Consider the following 22,619-nt stretch of genomic DNA (forward strand, 5'->3'; position numbering starts at 1 on the left):
ATTCTGTGTCTCCCTCTCTCTCTGCCCCTCCCCTGTTCATGCTCTGTCTCTCTCTGTCCCAAAAATAAATAAACGTTGAAAAAAAAATTTTTTTTTAAATAAATAAATAAATAAAAATAAAAATATTTTAAGGAAGACATTTTTATTTAATATGAAATGTATTGTCAAACTGGTTTCCATACAACACCCAGTGCTCATCCCAAAAGGTGCCTTCCTCAATGCCCATCACCCACCCTCCCCCCTCCCATCCCCCATCAACCCTCAGTTTATTCTCAGTTTTTAAGAGTCTATTATGGTTTGGCTCTCTCCCTCTCTTTTTTTTTTTTTTTCTTCCCCTCCCCCATGGTCTTCTGTTAAGTTTCTCAGGATCCACATAAGAATGAAAACATAACAAATATTTAATATACAGTGTAACCTTGGTTTCCAAATTGCATTGAATATATTTCAAATTATAAAATAATAGAGCTTTTTGGTGTCATTTTGTAATTTTTCTTTGAACCCCCAACACCTTGAAATGTCTGGTACAAATAGGCACTCGATAAATATTTGTTGAATGGGATGAGTACTAAAATAAGTACCTATACTCTAAAGGAGAAAAATCTCATGAAACTCAAGGTAAACTAGATAAAAAATACTAGGTGTGCCTAATTCAGGCCTGTCTTTCCTATCATGTGAAAAAGCTATTTCTTAATGTAAAGAAGGAGCCTGGCCTGAATATAAGCTGAAAATGTGATGTTTGATTCCTACATATCACTGCCTCTTGTCCAAAGTTTAACTGGTGTTTGATCACAAGCTCATATATCACACTCTTTTAGACCTCTGCATCTTCTTCTGTAGTTACTTAATGTCAAGATTTGTCACTAGGCTATAAACGTTTTGCGTTTATACCCAAACTATACTTGTTGCTGAGAACCTGGCTAGGCACTCACTTCAAAAAGAAAAAGAAAAGAAGGAAAAAGGAACTACTCTGAAAATAACCCCACTCCATCTGAGGACACCATTTTCAAAACAAGTTTTACTTGTGCTCATCTCATCTTCTCAATGAAAAGAGTGGTAGAGTTGTCTTCCTCCCCCCTGGACTCTAGCATGATAGCTGTGTGTCTGGAGTTCAGGCCCAGCCTTCCAATGTGGATAAGCTGTTGCAATCTTGATTTGACTCTCCTGAACTCTGGAATCATTAGTGGAGGGAGCATTGAGTAACACAGACCAGCAAGCACAGTGCAAAGCATCAGACACAGCCCACCTAGGGAATGGCCTTGGTCAGCCCTGCACTGACTCCCAACAGTCAAAGCTTGATATTCTTCATGTTGTTTTCACTGCATCTTTGTGATGTTTCCTGTCTCACCATGCCCCCACTTTCAGTTGTATTAGAACACTCACCAAAAATTCATACTCAACATTTGTTTTATGTGACTATTCATATGTATTGTTTCACTTTAAATATTTAAAATATTTATGATAACTCTATGAAAGTAGGTTTTGTTACCTGCATTTTAAGATGAAGGAATTAAGACTGAGAGAGGGTAAATAACTTACCAAAAAGAATTGAAATACCGAAGGAGATCAAATCCAGATATTTTGATACAGTGTAAGTGTTTTGTTATGTTTTGGTACTGTGATACACATTTTTAGTGTGTTATTTAATCTTCAAAAGAAAGTGTTTTTGGTTTTATAGATGAGAAAACTGGAGCACAAAGCAATTAAATAATTTGCCTAAAATTATACAGTTAGTGCCAGAATCTAGGTTCCAGAGCCCATGTGACTCCAGAGCCCGTGCTCTCAACCATAATTTGCTGTTCTGCCTCCCATGTGTACAGCTCCTTCTATACCATGCTGCTCTTCTAGATACATTGGCAGGGAGAGGGCGTCAAAGCCTTTGGGAGACTGGATGGAAGGGGAAATTGGCTTATGGCAACCTTAAGGAGAGAAAGTGGCAGAGGTCTGGGGAAGACTACAGAGAAGTGGTGCGATAGAGACACAATTGAGAACCCATGGCTTTCTTTCTTTTTTTTTTTTTTTTAATTTTTTCTTTTTTTACATTTTATTTTTTTGAGAGAGAGAGACAGAGAGACAGAGCACAAGTGGGGGAGAGGCAGAGAGAGAGGGAGACACAGAATCCGAAGCAGGCTCCACGCCCTCAGCTGTCAGCACAGAGCCCAACATGGGGCTCAAACTCACAAACTGTGAGATCATGACCTGAGCCAGAGTCAGATACTTAGCCAACTGGGCCACCCAGGCACCCCGAGAACCTATGGCTTTCTATCCCAACCTGTTCCCTTAACTTAAAGCTAATTTCCTCCCTGAGTTAATATGTGGCTTAAATAGGATTTCAGTATACTAGGGCTGTCCTTTTGTTGGTTTGCTAACATTCCTATTCGCTCTGCATTTCAGCAGCGCTGGTCTAGTTCAGTGCACTGTCACCAGGCTCTGTTTTATTTAAGTTGTATTGTGTCTATTTTTTCTCTCTAACTTGATCACAAACCATTAACAATTACTGTTTTACATATTTTAATTCCCTTTCTCTTTTAGACAATTGAATGTGTTCTGATGTTTAGTAAATCTACATAAACTTCAGAATTAAATTTGAGCGAATTATATATTCAGAGGTCTTCAGCAACCAGCAGTAGTTCTTGGCATTAGAAAAAATTTTGGAGGGTGCCTGAGTGGCTCAGTCAGTTAAGCGTCCAGCTTCAGCTCAGGTCATGATCTCACAGTTCATGGGTTCGAGCCCTTGTCAGGCTCTATACTCACAGGTCAGAGCCTGGAGCCTGCTTCAGATTCTCTCTGTCTCTCTCTCTCTCTCTCTCTCTCTCTCTCTCTCTCTCTGCCCCCCCCCCCAAATAAATATTAAAAGAAATTTTTTTATTGTTGTGTTAGGTGCTGTGACTTCGGGGTGAAACCTGCCAATCACAAGTCAGCATGTGGATTTTTAGACAGTGGCCACTTTCGAGATTGCAATACAAGTTGCTCAGTCAATAAGTTTTCTTTGTTAAATATGTAAGGACCTAACTAACCACCTGTTTGATACAGCTCCAGAGCACATGCATTAGGTTGATAGTAATATGATAGAAATTCCTCCACTCCTAACACGCCAGAATTTAGAGCTGAGGGGCTTTATCCTTTGTGTTGAAAGAGTTAATAAAGAACTGCTTCCTAGAATAATAGGCATTATTAACCTGTGGACTGTTTCTTGTCTTGCAGCAGCACTTGTACCATGGGCTTAGTCCTGCCTCTCTGGAGTGACACCCTAATTCATTTGGATGGTGATGGGTAAGAGCTTTCCCTTTTTATTCTCCTACAGAAAGCCAAGGGATGGGTTCCATCTTAGTGCCCATTCATTCAGCTGAATGGGAGGCCCAGTGTGCCCAAGTGAACTGTCATGTCAGCAACTCAGTGAGTCCTTTTAAACTTCTGTTTTGTAAAGTGGAGTAAAAATACAACTTGCCAGGGCCTCTCACTTCTGTTCTTCTAGGCTGGCTACGGTAAGAATCCAAACAAAGAAAAACTAGTTTGTTGGCTCACTCTTTCATCTGAGCATGTGGGACTGTTGCAATGCTCTCCCAGAGGATGATATGTTCTGTTTCAAATAACCTCTTGCTGCCTCTGCCAGCTGTCAGCCTACAGTATAACCCCTTTCCTGTGCCAATTTCTTCCAGTGACCCTCCACCCCCACCTCCTGGTGTTTTTAGAATGTGTCCCCAAGAGACCAAGATGTTTGCTCCAGTTTATAAAACCCAGGTCAGGTTTGCTAAGAACCCACAAGACTTCCAAATAGAAATATACAGCAGAACAGTTTGTCTGTAGCTACAGCTGGGAAACTATATGTAATTTCCTAACTCCAGTGTGGGAGTCCATTCGTTTTGCTTGGTAGATAAAATCAGACAATTTGTTGAAGCTTTTCAGTCAAGCTTTTCAAGTCAAGTTAACTATACTCCAGTTAACTTCTACATGAACCTGGTGATTTCTTCTACCAAGCCAGCAGTTGTGAGCCTGGGAAATGACCTCAAAAACTCAAAACTGAAATAACCTACTCTCATTTGTGGATTTTTGTCTCATTTTTTTCCTTAGTGGGTTCAGTGTATCAACGGATAACAGAGTGCACATATTCAAACCTGTATCTGTACAGGCAATGTGGTAAGAGGACTTTTAATGTCTCTATGAAAGTTTTTAAATATAGTATTAGGGCAATATTTTGTGAGTAGTAGTATTTGAAATATCACAGTTCTGTATGAAAATGCTATATGATCTGTTTGTGTGTTTAAGATTTTGTGTGATCTGTTCGTGTGCTCCTCATAGTTAAAGATGACCTAAGAGTTCAGTTTTCAAATTATCATAGTGGAAGGCCTTAAGCATTGGTAAACAAGTAAAATTCAGAGATGTTCTTAGACTCTGGAAGACACTTAATGGATCAGATTGCCAATTGGAACAGAGCTTTACAGGGACACATTGCCTTAAGTTAGTAACAGTCTAGAGCCAAATCTACAACATTGCAGTACTACAATGCATTAGTGTTGAATTTCTTAAGGTAATCAGGGATATTATTGATGGAGTTATAGGTAGATAAGTTTCCATTTAAATTGCTGGTGACTGTTTGCAAGACTGCATAATACAATTAAAGCCTACACATTATAGTTGTCAATAACCATCAGCTGGTGTACTGATGCTTTGGAGCTACTTAACTATGTGTCAGACAGTGTGCTTTATGTGGATTATATCTAGTCATCACACCAACTCCCCAAAATAATATTAGTGGCTCCTTTTTATGGATGAGAAAACTGAGGTTTTGGAAAGGTTACATAACTGGCCTGAGAGTATCTCTTCTATTTAGACAGAATCGACTCTTACTTATTCTCGATTATGTAGAAAAATGATCTCATATAACTAGGGAATGGTGTGACTCTAAGATTTAGTCTGTCCCCGAGTTCAGGGATTTGAATTTTAGTTTCTCATTCAGCTGCCTGTTCTGTAGTAGAAGTCCCCCTGAGGAACAGAATGGACAGAATGAAAGCCAACAGGAAATAAAGGAGCCTGAAAAAAGATTCCAGAGAGCTCATTTGCCCCTGAATAACAGGATTGATAGACTTGAGGTGGATAAAACAGAGTCAAATGAGCTTAAGAGTCACCATTTCATGCAGTAATTGAGGTAGAACAGAGTTATGTGTTTAAGCCAGATTTTTAGATTTAGGGCACATTTCACAGATAAATCTCTCGTGGAAAACTTACCTTCTCTGATGAAGGCTCCTTTAAAGGCAATTGACCTATATCTGTTCCTAGGTCCCAAGTAAAACCAAACAGTGTAAGTCCCAAAAATGACAGTGTTTTTAGTTATATTTTGAAAAGGAGTACAAAGCAGTCTTAATTCATAAGACAGTGAAGATTCAAGTAATAACCTAGTTCAATCTGGGATGTTCTAAAGCAAATTGACTAGTCCTACTTCTGTTAGCTCATTGTAGAATAAAGTTTTCGGTGTACCACATGGGGAGTAGTGAACTGAAAGTCACAGGAAAAAAAAAAAAAAAGATGTATAGATCAAAGCAGCATTTAGACCAGGTGTTTCCTTCATAGAGAAGATGGTTACTGCAGCCTCCCAATCCTGTATGCAGCTAAAATAACTGAGGTGGCTAATAAGCCTTGAGTGTATTTTAGGGCACTTGCCCCAGACACTTGTGGCATATGCTTTTGAAGCACATGTTTCCTGGATAAAGAAAACATGTGTTGAATATCCTGTACATTGCACTCAGCTGGCCCTTACCTTCCAATCTATGTAATGACACTGAAATTCACTGAGAATTCTCAGAATCTGACAAACTTCTCTTGAGAATTTGGCTTACTTTGAGTAATAGAAAGCATTTTATTTATTTTTTTTTTCAACGTTTATTTATTTTTGGGACAGAGAGAGGCAGAGCATGAACGGGGGAGGGGCAGAGAGAGAGGGAGACACAGAATCGGAAACAGGCTCCAGGCTCTGAGCCATCAGCCCAGAGCCCGACGCGGGGCTCGAACTCACGGACCACGAGATCGTGACCTGGCTGAAGTCGGACGCTTAACCGACTGCGCCACCCAGGTGCCCCGAGTAATAGAAAGCATTTTAAAAGATTCTGCAACTTTGTTTTTAGGGAAAAATTTGTTTCCCTGATAAAAATGGACTGAAATGTTTTTCCTTTATTAAATTGGCAACTATTTTCTTTTTTAACTTACATTATATGGGGTTGACAAGGACTTAAGGAACAGACGTTGTCATTTACTATTGGTGGAAGAATAAACTGGAACAGCCTTTCTTAAGGATGATTTGCCAGTATGCCTTACCATTTTGCATGCCCTTTTAACCTAGTAATTCTTCTTCTAATAATTTATCCTAAGGTGATAACCATGGGCGTGTACAAAAATTTTAACCATAAGTGTTGTAATAATAGCAAAAAATGGAAAACAATTTAAATGTCTGAAAAGGAGGAATTAAATTATGGTGCCTCCATGTTACTAAATATAATGCAACCATTAAGAATAATCTGGTTGTTGGGACACCTAGGTGGTTTAGTTGGTTGAGTGTCCGACTTCGGCTCAGGTCATGATCTCGCGGTTTGTGAGTTCAAGCCCCGTGTCGAGCTCTGTGCTGACAGCTCAGAGCCTGGAGCCTGCTTCTGATTCTGTGTCTCCCTCTCTCTCTGCTCTTTCCCCACTTGCACTCTGTCTGTCTTTCAAAAAAATAAATAAATATTTTTGAAAATTAAAAAAGAATCTGGTTGAAGAATATTGACATAGACGTTGGTAAGAAGGTACAAAGTAAAATCAAGTTAAAAGGTATATAGAATGTGATCATATCTTTATTATAGATCTATGCATAAACTAAAAAAACTGAAAAGATCTATACTAAAACCTTAACAGTGGTTATTTTTAGGTGGCCAGATTATAGGCTATTTCTGCCTTATACTTAAGATCCCTAAATTTTCTAAAGTTAACATGGATCACTTCTGTTTTGGGGCAAAATTTTAGAAGTAAGATGTAAATAGATTGCCTATAGAATTTTCTCATACTGCCCTCTTCCCACAGGAGACCAGCATTAGCTAACAGCTAATAAGACATTTCTTTTAGCAAATACTGTGCTCCAACCATAAACTAGACATTCTTTTAGGTACTTGAAATATGTCAGTAAACAAAATGTAGAAAGATCCCTGCTTTTATGTAACTGACTTCCTAGCATTTCTGGCTTTAGCTTTTCCCAAGTATATAACCAAAAAGGTACTTTTCAAATAAAAAAATAAAAGTTAAAAAAAAAAAAGGTACTTTTCAGTTTTGTTTACCCTTGGGTTCCTAAGTTCAGAGTCAGAGATTTAATTAGTATAACCAGAGCTATTCTTAGAAAGTAGCTCAAGCATATGAATAAATGGTTTAAAGAGACTGGGAAACTTACGCAGCAAGAATGATAAATGTCATTATCGGAATACAAGCTGGTGCAGCCACTCTGGAAAACAGTATGGAGGTTCCTCAAAAAACTAAAAATAGAACTACCCTACGACCCAGGAATTGCACTACCAGGCATTTATCCAAGGGATACAGGTGTGCTGTTTCGAAGGGACACATGCACCCCCATGTTTATAGCAGCAGCACCATCAACAATAGCCAAAGTATGGAAAGAGCCCAAATGTCCATCAATGGATGAATGGATAAAGAAGATGTGGTGTGTGTGTGTGTGTGTGTGTGTGTGTGTGTACACACACACACACACACACACACACAATAGAGTATTACTCGGCAATCAAAAAGAATGAAATCTTGCCATTTGCAACTATGTGGATGGAACTGGAGGGTATTATGCTAAGTGAAATTAGTCAATCAAAGAAAAATCATATGACTTCACTCATATGAGGACTTTAAGAGACAAAACAGATGAACATAAGGGAAACAAAAATAATATAAAAAACAGGGAGGGGGACAAAACAGAAGAGACTCATAAATATGGAGAACAAACTGAGGGTTACTGGAGGGGTTGTGGGAGGGGGCATGGGCTAAATGGGTAAGGGGCACTAAGGAATCTACTCCTGAAATCATTGTTGCACTATATACTAACTAATTTGGAGTAAATTTAAAACAAAAATTAAAATTAAAAATTTTTAAAAGTAAAAAATAAAGGTTCTAACACCTTAAAAAAAAAAAAAAAGAATGATAAATGTCATTAGATTAGTCCTTCCTGGGCATGAAAGGACATGTCCTCAAGGCTTAGGGACATCTAGCTATGTGTTCTTTGTGGACCCTCTGAGAATCATAGGGAATATATGCTGTAAGATGATTCTGCACCAAAGGAAACCAATCTTTATATAGTTAATGTAGTAAATGGTTGAGATCTTTAGTTCTGTAGTGACATAGTACACCCATAGATAGCATGTTCCAACCACAGGGTCATGAGCTCCATAGGTACTTGTTTTTCACTGATGGATTGTCAGTTCTTCTACCCCCATCTCTAACCCAACCTTAATAATGCATCATATCTTTCAGCAAGAAGTATCTAGCCGAATGCTATGAATAGGTAATATAGTATAATCAGAATCAGAGAATCTTAAATTCCAGGGAATAGATTCTCCAGAGGCCAAATTCTATAGGATCTAAAAATTGAAAGAATTCTGGGTACACATGGATTATTGGCTTTTTGGTATCCCCACAGTTCTACAGTGTTTATTTCCCAATGTATCTTTCAGGTCTGCATTACAGAGTTTACACAAGGCTTGTGAGGTGGCCAGAATGCATAACTACTATCCAGGCAGTCTGTTTCTCACCTGGGTGAGTTATTACGAGAGCCATATCAACTCAGATCAGTCATCAGTCAATGAATGGAATGCTATGCAGGATGTGCAGTCCCACCGGCCCGACTCTCCAGCTCTCTTCACAGACATGTAAGTCAATTTACTTAGGATCACGGAATTTTCTGTACTGTGTCCAAAGTGTCGTCAGCAACATGTTCCTCCCTAATCTCTCCTCTTGGAGAATTCATCTTACCGGTGATATTAGTCATTGGCTACACTACACATCTACCATACAAAGAACCCTATTCTTTCTGTCTGCAAAGGCTTTAGGAGTTTCACTCCTGGGCACATTGGAATCTCCATAGTAAAAAACTGCAATACCATAAAATCCCATTCAGATTCCACTAATTTGAAATTTGAATTTAAAGGGAGTTAGGCTGGGACGCCTGGGTGGCTTAGTCAGTTGAGCATCCAACTCTGCTCAGGTCATGATCTCACGGTCATGAGATCAAGTCCCATGTCAGGCTCCACACTCAGTGGATCGCTCAGAGTGGAGCCTGATTAAGATTCTCTCTGTCTCCCTCTGCCTGGCTCCCACGTGCTTGCTCGCTCTCTATCTAAAATAAAAAAATTTTTTCAAAAAAAAAATGTAAAGGGAGGTAGGCTGAAGTCTGTTTGCATTATCTGTGAAAGAAGCATTTGGTAAGCAAATTAATGACATAGAGAAGCTTTTAAAGGGATGTTTCTAATGTTTCCAGTCAATTTAAAAGACTGCCTAGGTTGTTATGCTAATTTTAAACTGATTTCTGTTCACGTTTGTCAAAAAATAATTTATAATTCAAGTGTTGGAATCAGCCCCACCTTAGCCTTTTTGGGTCTTTGTCAGGGAGATTTTATTAAATTTCCCTGGTGTACTGTTGAGTTGGATAAAGGCCTGAGGTGGAGGTGATGTTTATTTCCTTTTTAGGTCTATGTGTTGAAACTTACCTGACTATTTTGGAAATTAAAAAAGGTGTTTATTTTGCTCTGAACTGATCTCAGCACTTCCAAGGTATTCTACAGCTAGGAAAAAAGAGTAGTCACTTACTGTCTGATCATATAAACCTTCACCTTCAGATTCCTAAAGTCCTATCAAAATAGTTCAGAGGGGTGGAGTTCTTTTGTTTTTTAAGAAAATGCTTAATTTAGATAATAATGTGAACTTATTTTTACTAGAAAAGGTAAAATATCCAAGAATTGTGTGAACAGATCAGTCAAAAAAGCGGTGGAAGCTCTTTTGCATAGGGTGTTACTGATAATAGGACCTCCTTTTTCATTATCCCTAATCCTTTGACGATCCCACAGTAACTGAAAAAATAAGGATTAGTCTGGCTTTCAGAATCTTGGAAAATGTTACTGATTTCATGCTTTATAGCTGGTTGATGGGTATCAAAGGGATGGATGTCTCATCTGACTCAAAAATGGACATTCTATTTTTTTAAGTTTATTTTGAGAGAGGTGGGGGGGAACAGCAGAGAGAGAGAGAATCCCAAGCAGCCTCCGAGCTGTCAGCACAGAGCCCAACATAGGACGCGTACCCACGAACCACGAGATCATCACCTGAGCCGAAGTCAGACAGCCAACTGAGCCACCCAGGTGCCCCTCAAAACTGGACATTCTAAAGCAGACTTGCATGAGAGAGAGAAAACCCTTCTCATTTCTCATGATTTATTGGAGAAAATTTGGGTATTAGAGCAGAGAGAAAGAAAAGGAAAGGAAATTGGCCATTTTCCATCTATATATATCCCCAAGCAAAAAGAATAATGTAAAGTGTAGTCCCTGGCACATGGTAGAGGCTCATTAAATGTTAGTTCTTGGTATGTACAACGTAACCCCAGTTTTAAGATATATTTATATACCTGCCTTAGAAAGAGACTGAAAGCTATAGGTCAGAGTATTGATGATTATCTCTGATGCAGGGATTTTTAGTGATTTTTATTTTTCTTTGCATTTTTATGTATTTTCCAAGTTTTTCTCTAGTGAAATTGAGCAAGAACTTGTATCTGTGTTGTCTGTTTTTTCCATTCCCTCCTCCCTAAATTGACTAGAAAAGCCTAAAAAAGAATGCTGAGCATACAGGGAGAATGTGTGCCAAAATGGATTGAAGTGCTCTAGTGCAAATACAGTTTATATTTTGAAATCCAAGGAAGGGGAAGAAGGGAACATACGTGTGTAGTACCTCCAGTGTATATCAAATATTATGCCAGCCACTTCATACATGGTACCTCATTTAATCCTCAAGAATCTCATGAGGCAGATATTGTCCTCATTTTATAGAAAAGGAAACCTGCTGAGAAAAGGGAAGGAATTTGTTCAAGGTTGTACCACTGGTAAGTAGCAGGGCTGGGATTAAAACCCAGGTGTATCTGCTCCCAAACAACTCTGATCCAAGTGTTGTGAAGGATTAGGAGAAAGATTACTAAACTAGGGAATCTAACTCATGCACATAGGTGGTAAAATTTGTTTTTATCAATATTTTTTGATAAAAGACTGAAATATATAAGTTCCTACCATTAGCTGTGTCTAGGAAAAATCGTGGGGAGCATGATTAAGAATTTTAATCCTGGTCAAGACAGGGATGCCTTGATGGATAGGGAAATGGCACCAGTATTATCTGTATTCTGCAGGGCTCATGAGAAACTAAGAGTCCAAGTGGTAGGGAGCCCCAAGGTTGTGAGGTCAGAGCATCCATCTTTGGAGATTACCGAAGCTATTTTTGCAGCCAGTGATAAGGCTTTAGGCAGCAAAGGCAGGCAGGATGCCTGAAGGCTTAGTCCATTTCCATCTCCAAATAAGGAGGTACAGAGCAGATACCTTCTTGAGTAGGTAAGAGGGAAAGATGAGATGGAAAGTGCACTTTGTCAGCCTCACTCAAATTCTGCATAATATGAAATAGTGCTTTTAGAGAGAAGCATCCAGTTACATTGAACCAATGTCTTTCTAGTAATTGGAGAGTCAGCTTCCTAGTTTAATTTCCTTTAGTTCCTGGGGTAATTTTATTTTTGAGAGTCAGAAGATTAAAGGAAGTAACATAATCCTGCAGGTAGGGTGTTAGGCTGGGCTGAGAGTGCTGGTTCAACTGCCAGGGTGTGTGATCTGTGGTATGTCATTTAACCTTTCAACTGTGTTTGCTTCCTTCATCTGTAAAATGGGGATAATAATTTCACAGAGATGTTATGAGAACCTTCATGAAAAGGAATGCATTTTGGATGGAAGTCCTCTGGGTAGTTAATTCTTGGAAACCCATTTTGGAAAGAATTTGCCTCATTGAATAAGGCAGAAATCATTCTTTTGTCTTTCCTGTTTTCTACAACGACAGCAGTGAATGATCAGCATTAGGTGGCATTTTAACCCAGTTCCATAGTGGGTCACAGCATTGTTCTACCCAGCTTGGTATTCCAGCGCAGCAGGCGGTAGGCAGGGGTACTTGATGGAGAAATATGGCTGTGGTTCTGTGTTAAAGTAGCATACACAGCATAGCCTATTTGTCTTCACTCCTTCATAGATGATTATGAATATATTTAAGGGCTTTTACATGTACAGCCTCTCTATACATGTTTACATTCTATACGTTGTGCAAAGAAAGTTTCCTCAATGACATTTTTTTTTTTTTTACCATACCTTCAGAATATAAATTTTTGAGGGTAATAGAGGGAAAGTCTGCCAGTTGGGAAACGTAATCAAATGGTATGTTCATTAAGCTAGTCAAATGCCTGCCTAAGAAAAAAATCACCATTTCTCTCTTCTCAGACCAACTGAACGTGAGCGAACAGAAAGATTAATTAAAACCAAATTAAGGGAGATAATGATGCAGAAGGATTTGGAGAATATCACATCCAAAGAGGTAAGAAACCTTGAACTCCTGTTCCAAGGCTAACAATGGAATAGCAGGTGTGGGGTTAGAAATAGTGAATGACTGGGGTGCCTGGGTGACTCAGTCAGTTAAGCGTCCAACTTCGGCTCAGGTCATGATCTCAGGCTCATGGGTTCAGGCCCCGCATTGGGCTCTGTGCTGACGGCTCAGAGCCTGGAGCCTGCTTACAATTCTGTGTCTCCCTCTCACTCTGCCCCTCCCCTGCTCGCACTCTGCCTCTCTCTCAAAAATAAAAAAAGAAAATTTTAAAAAGAAAAAAAGAAATAGTGGTTGGAAGTACAGAGGCACTTTCCAGAGAAGTAAAATATGTCCTCTTTGTTTCAGATACGAACTGAGTTGGAAATGCAAATGGTGTGTAACTTGCGAGAATTCAAGGAATTTATAGATAATGAAATGATAGTGATCCTTGGTCAGATGGATAGTCCTACACAGATATTTGAGCATGTATTCTTGGTAAGTCTCAGGCTGCTTTAAGTGATGTGCTGAATCTTGTCCATATTATATTTAAATAAAATGTAACTTAAATTTAAAACAAAGGTAATAAATACTCAAACTTCATTACTTCCTAGTTTTTTGCTACATTTTACTATTATCTGTGCTCTTAGATTATTTACATCGATTGTATGGTGGAAATGTTATCTAGTAGTGTGCTTCTGCTCATCTCTTCCCAGTTCCTCATTCAGTGACATCAAGCTGGTGGATTAAAATTGACTCGTCAGGGGGTGCCTCGGTGGTTCAGTTAGTTAAGCGTCCAAGTCTTGATTTCTCAGTTCAGGTCATGATCTCCCAGTTGTGAGATTGAGCCACTCATCACCTCTGCACTGATAGCGCTGAGCCTGCTTTGGATTTCCTCTCTCCCTCTCTCTCTGTGCCTCCCCTGCTCATGTGCATGCTTTCCCTCTCTCTCTCTCAAAATAAATAAATCTTTTAAATGTTGGGTGGGAGGGGCGCCTGGGTGGCTCAGTCGGTTAAGTGTACGACTTCAGCTCAGGTCATGATCTCACATGTGAGTTCAAGCCCCATGTCGGGCTCTGTACTGACAGCTCAGAGCCTGGAGCCTGCTTCCGATTCTGTGTCTCCCTCTCTCTCTGTCCATCTCCCACTCACACTCTGTCTCTTTCTCTCAAAAGTAAATAAACACTAAAAAAAATTTTTTTTAAATGGGTGGAAACATTTAGAACAAGGAAGTAGGCAAATGCTATAAATCATGCCCTTCTTCCACCCATCGATTGTTAAGTATCTCGTCTGTTTTTCATGACAGTCAAAAGTCCAAAACGGGAGCCTGGGTGGCTCAGTCGGTTGAGCATCCAACTCTTGATTTTGGCTCAGGTCATGATCCCAGGGTCATGAGATGGAGCCTTAGGGTGGAGCCTGCTTGAAATTCTCTCTCTCTCTATCCTTCTGCCCCTCTCCCCCACTTGTGCACTGTTTCTCTGTCTCTCTCTCTCTCTCTCTCTCTCTCAAAAAAAAAAAAAAAAATAGTCCATAATAGTTTTATACAATGTATCCAAATAGAATGATCCTTTGAGGTCATCACTCTTTCAAATCTGCCAAATTTGCCTAAGGTCTAATATATCTGAGCAGAGCAGGTGGGAACTACTTATAACTGAGATGCTATTGGACTTTTAAACATTTGGAACCTTATAGCCACATTTTGAGTTCGCCAAATACTTTTGTGATTGCTAAAATTTCAGTGACTTAAAATTGGTTTTCGTGGTTCCTGAACATTTAATGACCTGCGGTTAGCCCAAGGACACCTTTCTGACTGATGGATTGGGAAACCTTCTACAATCCTAAGACCCATTTTCCTCCCAAATGTTAAGAGTTTTAGTTTTCATCTATACATGGTACTGGGAATGAGGTTAGAAGGGTCATTAAAATCAGTGGGGAACGTCAAAACTTTGTTTTGTTTCCACTTCCCACACACTTTGACCAAAAATGCTAATAACCAGAAACTAAATTGATTTGGTTTGAATTTCACTTCCTTTCTCCAGTAAGGACATTTGTGAAATGACTAGAAGCTGAGAAACAGGAGATAAGAAGAATAAATGCACAGCAACTGGCTAAATTGGATCATCTCACCCTGAATATTCAAGAGTTTATGTCACCAAGCAGTCAGATTTTATGCCATTGAAGGCTTGTGCCCTGAATTAACTTTTTGACGCTCTGTGTGTGCTTGTAGAGTGATTCACAGTGGTGTATAGCTATGAAATTACTCATGAAAAGCTGTGAGCTGGAAAAGGAACTTTTTTCCATTACTTTAACTTGACCAATGTGTGTTGCCATGTCTAAGTGTAGATCATACTACAAAGCTGTCATTGACCTTTCCATTTGTAAAGCACTTGACTTTGTTGTCTTTTGTGTGTACCTCCACAAGGGTTCCCTGCTGTTGTATTATTGGAAAGAATTTTTGTGTTCTCTATAGAAAACTTATGAGTCACTCATTCAAATGGACCCTGCCCCTGACTGTGTCTATGTAACATGACTAATTTTTATGAAGGGCAAGTGCCTGTAGCCAAAAATAGCTCATGTTAGAAAGTGACCAGAGCTATAAACTTGGAAGTCACTTTTCCATTAGCTTATATTTTAATACAAAAAAGGATGTAGACATGATGACTATGAAATATAATTAATATCTGACTATTCAACCTGTTTAACTTCAGGTATACTTCCCTGTGTCTCTGATGCCACCCGCTCAAGAACTACCTTCTCCTTGGCTTATTTTAGGACAAATAGAGAAAATTTAATAGTACTCTTAGCAGAAAAAACAATCCAGTTCTTCCCAGATTAGAGTCCCTAGTCAAGTACAAATGCATTTCAGTATTTTTACCAGTATATTGATCCTGTTATTTCGTGATTATTGGCATATCCTTCTGTCTTGGGTATTTTTACTTATTATAAAAATGATTCATGATCATTATAGAAAGCTTAGACTGCTTATTAGTGAGCTACACAAAGTCCATTCTTTTCTATTTATTTTTTTATTGAAGTATAATTTAATTACCATACAATGTAATGTTTCAGGTGTACAACATTGTTGATTCGACAGTTTTATACATCACTCAGTGCTCACCACAATAACTGCAGTCACCATCTGTCACCATACGACATTATTACAATATTATTGACTGTATTTCCTATCCTGTACATTTTCATGTCTGTAATTTATGACTGGAAGTTTGTAACTCTTGAACTATTTTTTTAAGCTTATTAATTTATTTTGAGAGAGAGAAAATGCAAGCAGGGGAGGGGCAGAGAGAGGGGGACAGAAGATCTGAAGCAGGCTCTGTGCTGACAGTAGAGAACCTATGGGGCTCAAACTCACAAACCATGAGATCCTAACCTGAGCTGAAGTCAGACGCTTAACCAGCTGAGCCACCCAGGTGCAGAAGTTTGTAACTCTTGATCCCCTTTATCTATTTCACCCATCCCCCCATCCAGCTTTCCTCTGGCAACCACCAGTTTGTTCTCTGTATTTGAGTTGGGTTTTATTTGTTTGCTTTTTATATTCCACATATAAGTGAAATCATATGATACTTGTCTTTCTCTGACTTATTTCACTTAGCATGATTATTGGCATATTCTTCTGTCTTGGATTTTTTATTCATTACAAAAATAATTCACGTTCATTGTAGAAAAGTTAGACAATTTCAGAAAGCTATAAATAACGTAACATTTGCTCATCACCAAAAGAGGTAAGCACTGATATCTTTTGTTATATTAGTCTTTTTTTATTTTTTTAATATGTATCTATAGATTTTTGAAAAAGGGAAAATCTACTCAGCTTCTATATTTTCTAGAAATTTTCTAGAAATATTCCATTCTGAATATTTCTCTTGTTTGGGAAAAACTTTCAACTGGAGAATTCTGAAATTTAACTCTTATGCACAAAATGGGTACATGAACACTTCTTCCCCAATGGCTTCCTCCCCTTGTTTGAACTACCATATCCTATATCCAAACCCCTCTCTCTTCTCCAGTGAGTCTGTGCTCTGCTGGCTTTTCCAGCAATTGACACGGAAAAAGGTCTTATCCAAGCTGCAAGTGGTGGTGTTAGTTTTCTGCAAAGTCATTTCATCTTGTGCTTAGCTGCCATGCCTGGAGTGCAAAGCAGATTGTGTGAAGGGAGGCAGCAGGATTTTTCCCCTCCCTTCAAAAGAATGCTCAGCTCTGCAGTGCACTGCACAGAGATGTTTATTTAGAAAGGTGTCCAGCTGGTATGGAGAAAAGTATAGAGCATAGTTTAAAGAAAACCTTCAGCAAGAAGAGAGGATTGATTGGTTGGAAGCCAGGGTATTTCCAGAAAAAGTTCTTCCACATCCTTAAGAGTGTACCACTTCTCTGAGCTGGAAGCCTTTGCCCAATCAAGTCTTAATATCAACAGCTCTCCTGGATGTTGTCCCATTGGCTGAGAAAAAGCTAAATGTGAACAGAGACCCTTTGCTGAAAGGCAGGCAGCTTTCTTAGTTGAACAAGGGAAACAGGAATATTGGACACAACCAATAATTTTGTTCATGAATAAAAAACTAGTCGATTTTTATTGCTAATTGTAATATTTTTCAATATTTGACATTACAGCTCCTTTTAAAATAATGTTTCATTTCCAAAGAAAAATTAAGCCTCAAATTGTAGTTACTTCTGTAGGTGCAGAGAAATGGAGGGTATATGAACAGAACTTAAAACAGATGGGCTATTTTAATCCTTCATGATTTTGTCCCTCACCTGAAGATGTATAGCATAAACTTCTCTCAGAAGGAAAAATTAATAGAGATGTTGTGCCTGGTTGTCTCAACAATTTGATTCACAATATTGAGGCTGTAGGTGTCGTATGATGAAGAGAAGATATTGACAGGATACCAATCCCTGGAGATGATATCAAGTTATACTGATCCTAGCAGAACCCCAATACAGTCTTCCTTTAGGTGCTATAAATGTGCTCTCTTCTATTTTGCTTGGAACATTTGGACCCTCACAAGGCTATTTCCTGAGGATGACATTTGAGAAGAAATTAATCACTTGGGGGCGCCTGGCTAGCTCAGTTGGTAGAGCGTGCAACTTGATCTCAGGTCATGCGTTCGAATCCTACATTGGGCGTGAAGCCTCCTTAAAAAATATATATTTTTAGAAAGAAAGAAAGGAATTAATCACTTGGGTCTTTGGGAATGGCACAGTATAGGGGAACAAGAGTGAAAGATGGAAATGAACTTACTTAAGAATGTATTATAGTCCCGAAGATTTCATCTTACACTTCAGTAAGATTAGAATATACTTTGCATAATTACATAGAACATAGTGGAAAAACCCCTTGGAATTGTGTCATTGTAAGCCTGAGAAGCATGGAGGAAAAAAATAGATGGAGTCTGTGGAGGGCCCCAGGTGGCTAATATGCATGGCATTTATATTGAGGACAGAAAAGTAATTACACCACATAGACTCCCGTTCTTTCTTTCAGGTTGAACCTGAAGCAACCCTAAGCACAACCCAAGTCACGTTATATGGACTTCACTGAGTCAGTCAGTAGCCAAAGCTTTTAATTTCTTTTGTTTCTGGATATGTGCCATTCCAGATTGTCAGATTGAATTTTCTCTGGACAGGTAGATGAAAACCATGGACTTTTCCCATCACGTAAGGGTTATTTCCATCTAGCTGGACAGAGTTCCACAGAGGATTTAGATTTCTAAATTAAGAAGTGAAGTGGTCACATTTCCCTGGCTACCGTTTAGCCACTCAACCCTTATGGCTTGCTTCTGTCTCCTTGAATCCTTTATAGTTCTTAACCTCTTTCTTTGGTGTGGGAGCTTATTTCCTAAGGTTGAGCACAGAGCCTTCAGAATCTCCCATATTTTTTTAAGGCAAGTCAGCTGAGCCCTGGTCTGTAGAAAATATCAGTTGTCCATTAGTCCATTTACCTAAATGCACCTTCACAGCCTCCTTGATCTGTCTCCCAGTTCAACAGCCAAATTAAATTACATATCACTTGTAATACAATGATAGTGCTTGCATAACACTTTACAGTTTCAGAGTGTTTCATTTATTTGTCTTATTTGATCATTCATTCAACAAATATTTGTTGACCCTCTCTTTTGTACCAGACAAGAGGCTAGATATTTGTGCAGTCTGATCTAATTCTACAAGGAGAGGGGCGCCTGGGTGGCTCAGTCGGTTAAGCGTCCGACTTCAGCTCAGGTCACGATCTCACATTCCGTGAGTTCGAGCCCTGCGTCAGGCTCTGGGCTGATGGCCCAGAGCCTGGAGCCTGCTTCCGATTCTGTGTCTCCCTCTCTCTCTGCCCCTCCCCCGTTCATGCTCTGTCTCTCTCTCTGTCTCAAAAATAAATAAACGTTAAAAAAAAATTTTTTTTTAATTCTACAAGGAGGGAGTAATGAATCCTATCAGATAGATATTCATGGAAGGCCAATGAGATAAAGACACAAAAGTGACCCCTGGGTTAGACAATTAGAAGAGGTCATTAGTAACATTAGCAACAGTAGTGAGGGCAAAAGCCACAGTGCTGTGGGTTTAGACTTATGGGAAATGAGTAATCAAAGAAGGTATTAGATTATATTTCTATGAATGTTGGCAAGGGATTAGATTTCTATGAATCTTGGCAAGGGAAGGGAAAAAAGGACAGTGTCTAGAAAAGAATTCATGATGGAAAGAGAGTTTTTCCATTTTAATATGGGCGAAACGTTTGGGTTTGTTTTGTTTTGACAAGGATGGGGGGCAACAGGGATTTATAAACAATAGACACTTCTCAAAGTTCTGTAAGCTAAAGTCTGGGATCAGGGCACCTGCATGGTCAGGCGACAGCCATCTTCTGGGTCATTGACTTCTCTGTGTGTTCTCACATGGCAGAAGGAATTAGGAAAAACTTTATAATTTGAGAATGTACCCATTAGGTATATAGGACTAGGGTGGGAGGAATGTTCCATTTTATGGATAAGGAAAGTGAAGACAGGTTAAGCAGTTTGCTCAGTGCCCCACAGTAGAATGGGGAGTTGAGATTTGAACCTGAGTCTTCTAATGCTAAATTCCATTTAATACATAATTCGAAAATAGGTAAATTATTTTAAATGTTTGCCTTTTCAAAAGAGATGAACAGATAGTCCAAAGATAGAAAATGAGCCTGAAACATTGAAAAGTTGCTCACTTTTAAGAGAAATGCAAATTGAAATTACACTGAGGTAACATTTCACACCTGTCAGATTGGCAGAAATTCAGAAGCCTAACCACAGGTTTTGTTGGCAAGGCTCTGGGGGAAAAAAAGGGGCACTCTCCCTACATTGCTGTGGGAATGCAGATTGTCTCAGCCTCTGTGGAGAGGAATTGAGCAATGCCCAACAAAACTGCTCATTGGCTCAACAGTCTCACTTCCACAGATATGAAACATCATTCACAGGAGACTAGGTGAATCAACTATTCTATGACTATCCAATGAAGTGCTACGTAGGTGTAAGAAAGAGTAAGGAAGTTCTCTGAACTGTGCTGTGGAGTGGTTCTGAGGCTATATTGTCAAGTGAAGCAAGCAAAGAACAAACATATGTATCGTATACTACTTTTACATAAGGAACAAGTGATAATAAGGGCGTATTTGCTTAGAACATAGGTAGAATAAACCAGAAACTAGTTACAGTGGTTTCTCTTGGGGAGATTGGAGTAGGAGTGAGGGTTCAAGTTTACCTTTTAATAAACTTTTGACTTGCAGTCTTATGAAAGTTTTGCATATTCAAAATCAAATGGAAAAGAATGGAAAAATCACACCCTAAAATTGAATACAAACAGGAGCAAATGAATCCAAATGTATATCAAACGGGTAACTTCACAGAAAGAAATTAATTCAAGTAACTTTCAGCATAATATTCTGACTTAACCTCTTCATGGGAAGAGGAAAAAAAACTGCAAAGAAAGAAAAAAAATTTTGAGAGAGCACGAGTCAGTGTGGGGCAGAAGGAGAGAGGGAGAAAGAGTCACAAGCAGGTTCCACACCGTCATTGCAGAGCCCAATGCGGGACTTGAACTTACGAACCATGAGGTCATGACCTAAGCTGAAGTCAGATGCTTACTCAACCAATTCACCCAGACACCCCAGAAAATTTGAACTTAATGGGTTTGTAATTGGTGTAATTGGTATTGGAAAAATAATGTTGAAACTATTTTGTAAATAGAGCAAATGAGTTGTTGGAAACCAAGGTTATCTCAGTGGAATAGGGAGCTATAAATGATGGCAAAGGGACAAGAAAGAAAGGAAGTACCTTGTGGTGTTAAATTTGAACTGGAGGTACCAATGTAAATTCAATATTTTTTTAAAAAATATTTCCTAGATCTGTCCACTGGAAAGTTTAGAAGCAATGATCCATACTTCTAAACATATCTAATTAATGTCCAGATCTTGATTACAAAATACCATTCTTTGCTAAAACCAGGACTCCTTGGGGAAATGGCTAATTCCACTCACAGAGTGATTCTGGAACAACTCTTAAACTAGGAAGCAAGGAAGTAGTGGGGTCAAAGACTAGTGGGGTCAATATCAAAAGGAGCTTGCTTACTTGAAGAGATTCCCACTGGCCAATTCAGGACAATTTGAGTGTCAAAAAAAATGGTAATGGATAAAAACATTCTAAATGCAAAAAGAATTCAAGAGTTCAGAGTGTGGAAGGAATGATTAGGTGAAGCTCTCCTTTACAGAAGAATGCAGGTAGGAATGCAGAAGGAATGATAAAATTAGAAAACCACCATTTTGTAAACCTCCAGTAAAGTAATTTGGGCAAGGTCAGCAGCTGATGCCAAAACTATAGAGTAAGAGATTATTGTGAAACAGGATATTCACATGACTTCAAAAATCACTAATACTGGGGCACCTGGGTGTCTCAGTTGGTGAGGCATCAGACTTCAGCTTAGGTCATGATCTCGCAGTTTGTGGGTTCAAGCCCCACGTCAGGCTCTGTGCTGACAGCTCAGAGCCTGGAGCCTGCTTCGGATTCTGTGTCTCCCTCTCTCTCTGTCCCTCCCCGACTCATGCTTACTCACTCGCTTGCTCTCTCTCTCTCTCAAAAATAAACATTAAAAAAAAAAGATCATTAATACCTATAGATAAGTAGTAATTGTAAAGGAACCTTTACAATAGTGGGGTGTGGCAGATACAAAGGAACCTAGCAAGAATTCAAACTCAGCATGACAAATAATGAGACAAACTGACATTGTGTGCCTCAAGATTTCATGCAATAGGAAATACATAGCATCATCCTTGTAATATTCTTGCCAGGAACGTTTGACCTGAATCTAATCAGCAGGAAACAAATCAGACAAATCCAGATTGTGAAGAGTTCTCCAAGATTACAGACCTGTAGTCTACAAAAATGTCATCATGAAAAACAAAGTCCGGGTGGACTGTCCAAGGCCAGATTAAATGAGAAAGAGACATGGAAACTAAATGCAAAGTATAATTTTTTTAATGTTTTATTTATTTTTGAGAGAGACAAGTATGAGCGGGGGAGGGGCAGAGAGAGCGGGAGACCCAGAATCTGAAGCAGGCTCCAGGCTCTGAGCTGTCAGCACAGACCCCGACACGGTGCTCAAACCAGGAGATCATGACCTGAGCCAAAGCCAGACACTCAACCAACTGAGCCACCCAGGCACCCCCTGTAAAGTATGATTCTTGATTGGATGAATATAAAGGATAGTTTGAGAGGTCAATTTTTGAAATTCAAATATAATGTATTAGAATATCATTGTGTTAGTGTTCTCTTTCTTAGTTGTAAAATGGGAATAGGAAAATGTTCTTGTTCATAAGCAATACATGGTCAAGTATTGAAGTGTCATGATTGCTCAAATTACTTTCAAATGGTTCAGGAGAAAAAAGTATGATATATACTGAAAGAAAGGGAAGGGAAGAGAGAAAGCAAATGTGGTAAAATATGAAAAATTGATCTCCAAATCTGTACAACCCTCCCTTTTTTAAGTTTTGCATTATC

The 22,619-nt window shown here is 39.0% G+C and overlaps 1 protein-coding gene across 9 annotated transcripts in view; it reads left to right on the forward strand.

Annotated features, from left to right (window-relative positions):
- Positions 1-22,619, forward strand: part of SSH2 (slingshot protein phosphatase 2) — a 254,587-nt gene that overhangs the window by 203,874 nt on the left and 28,094 nt on the right. For 4 of the 9 annotated variants that reach the window (XM_045487800.1, XM_045487804.1, XM_045487806.1 and 1 more), the window contains 5 exons: positions 3,202-3,270; positions 4,069-4,134; positions 8,691-8,885; positions 12,525-12,618; positions 12,973-13,101. In XM_045487800.1, the coding sequence (XP_045343756.1) occupies positions 3,202-3,270; positions 4,069-4,134; positions 8,691-8,885; positions 12,525-12,618; positions 12,973-13,101 (553 nt within the window). Of the gene's footprint in view, positions 1-3,201; positions 3,271-4,068; positions 4,135-6,206; positions 6,601-8,690; positions 8,886-12,524; positions 12,619-12,972; positions 13,102-22,619 lie in introns of those variants that run through there. The other 5 variants (XM_045487801.1, XM_045487805.1, XM_045487803.1 and 2 more) reach the window with 3 other exon arrangements.

The sequence above is a fragment of the Leopardus geoffroyi genome, chromosome E1, assembly GCF_018350155.1.
Source record: "Leopardus geoffroyi isolate Oge1 chromosome E1, O.geoffroyi_Oge1_pat1.0, whole genome shotgun sequence".
Taxonomy (NCBI): domain Eukaryota; kingdom Metazoa; phylum Chordata; class Mammalia; order Carnivora; family Felidae; genus Leopardus; species Leopardus geoffroyi.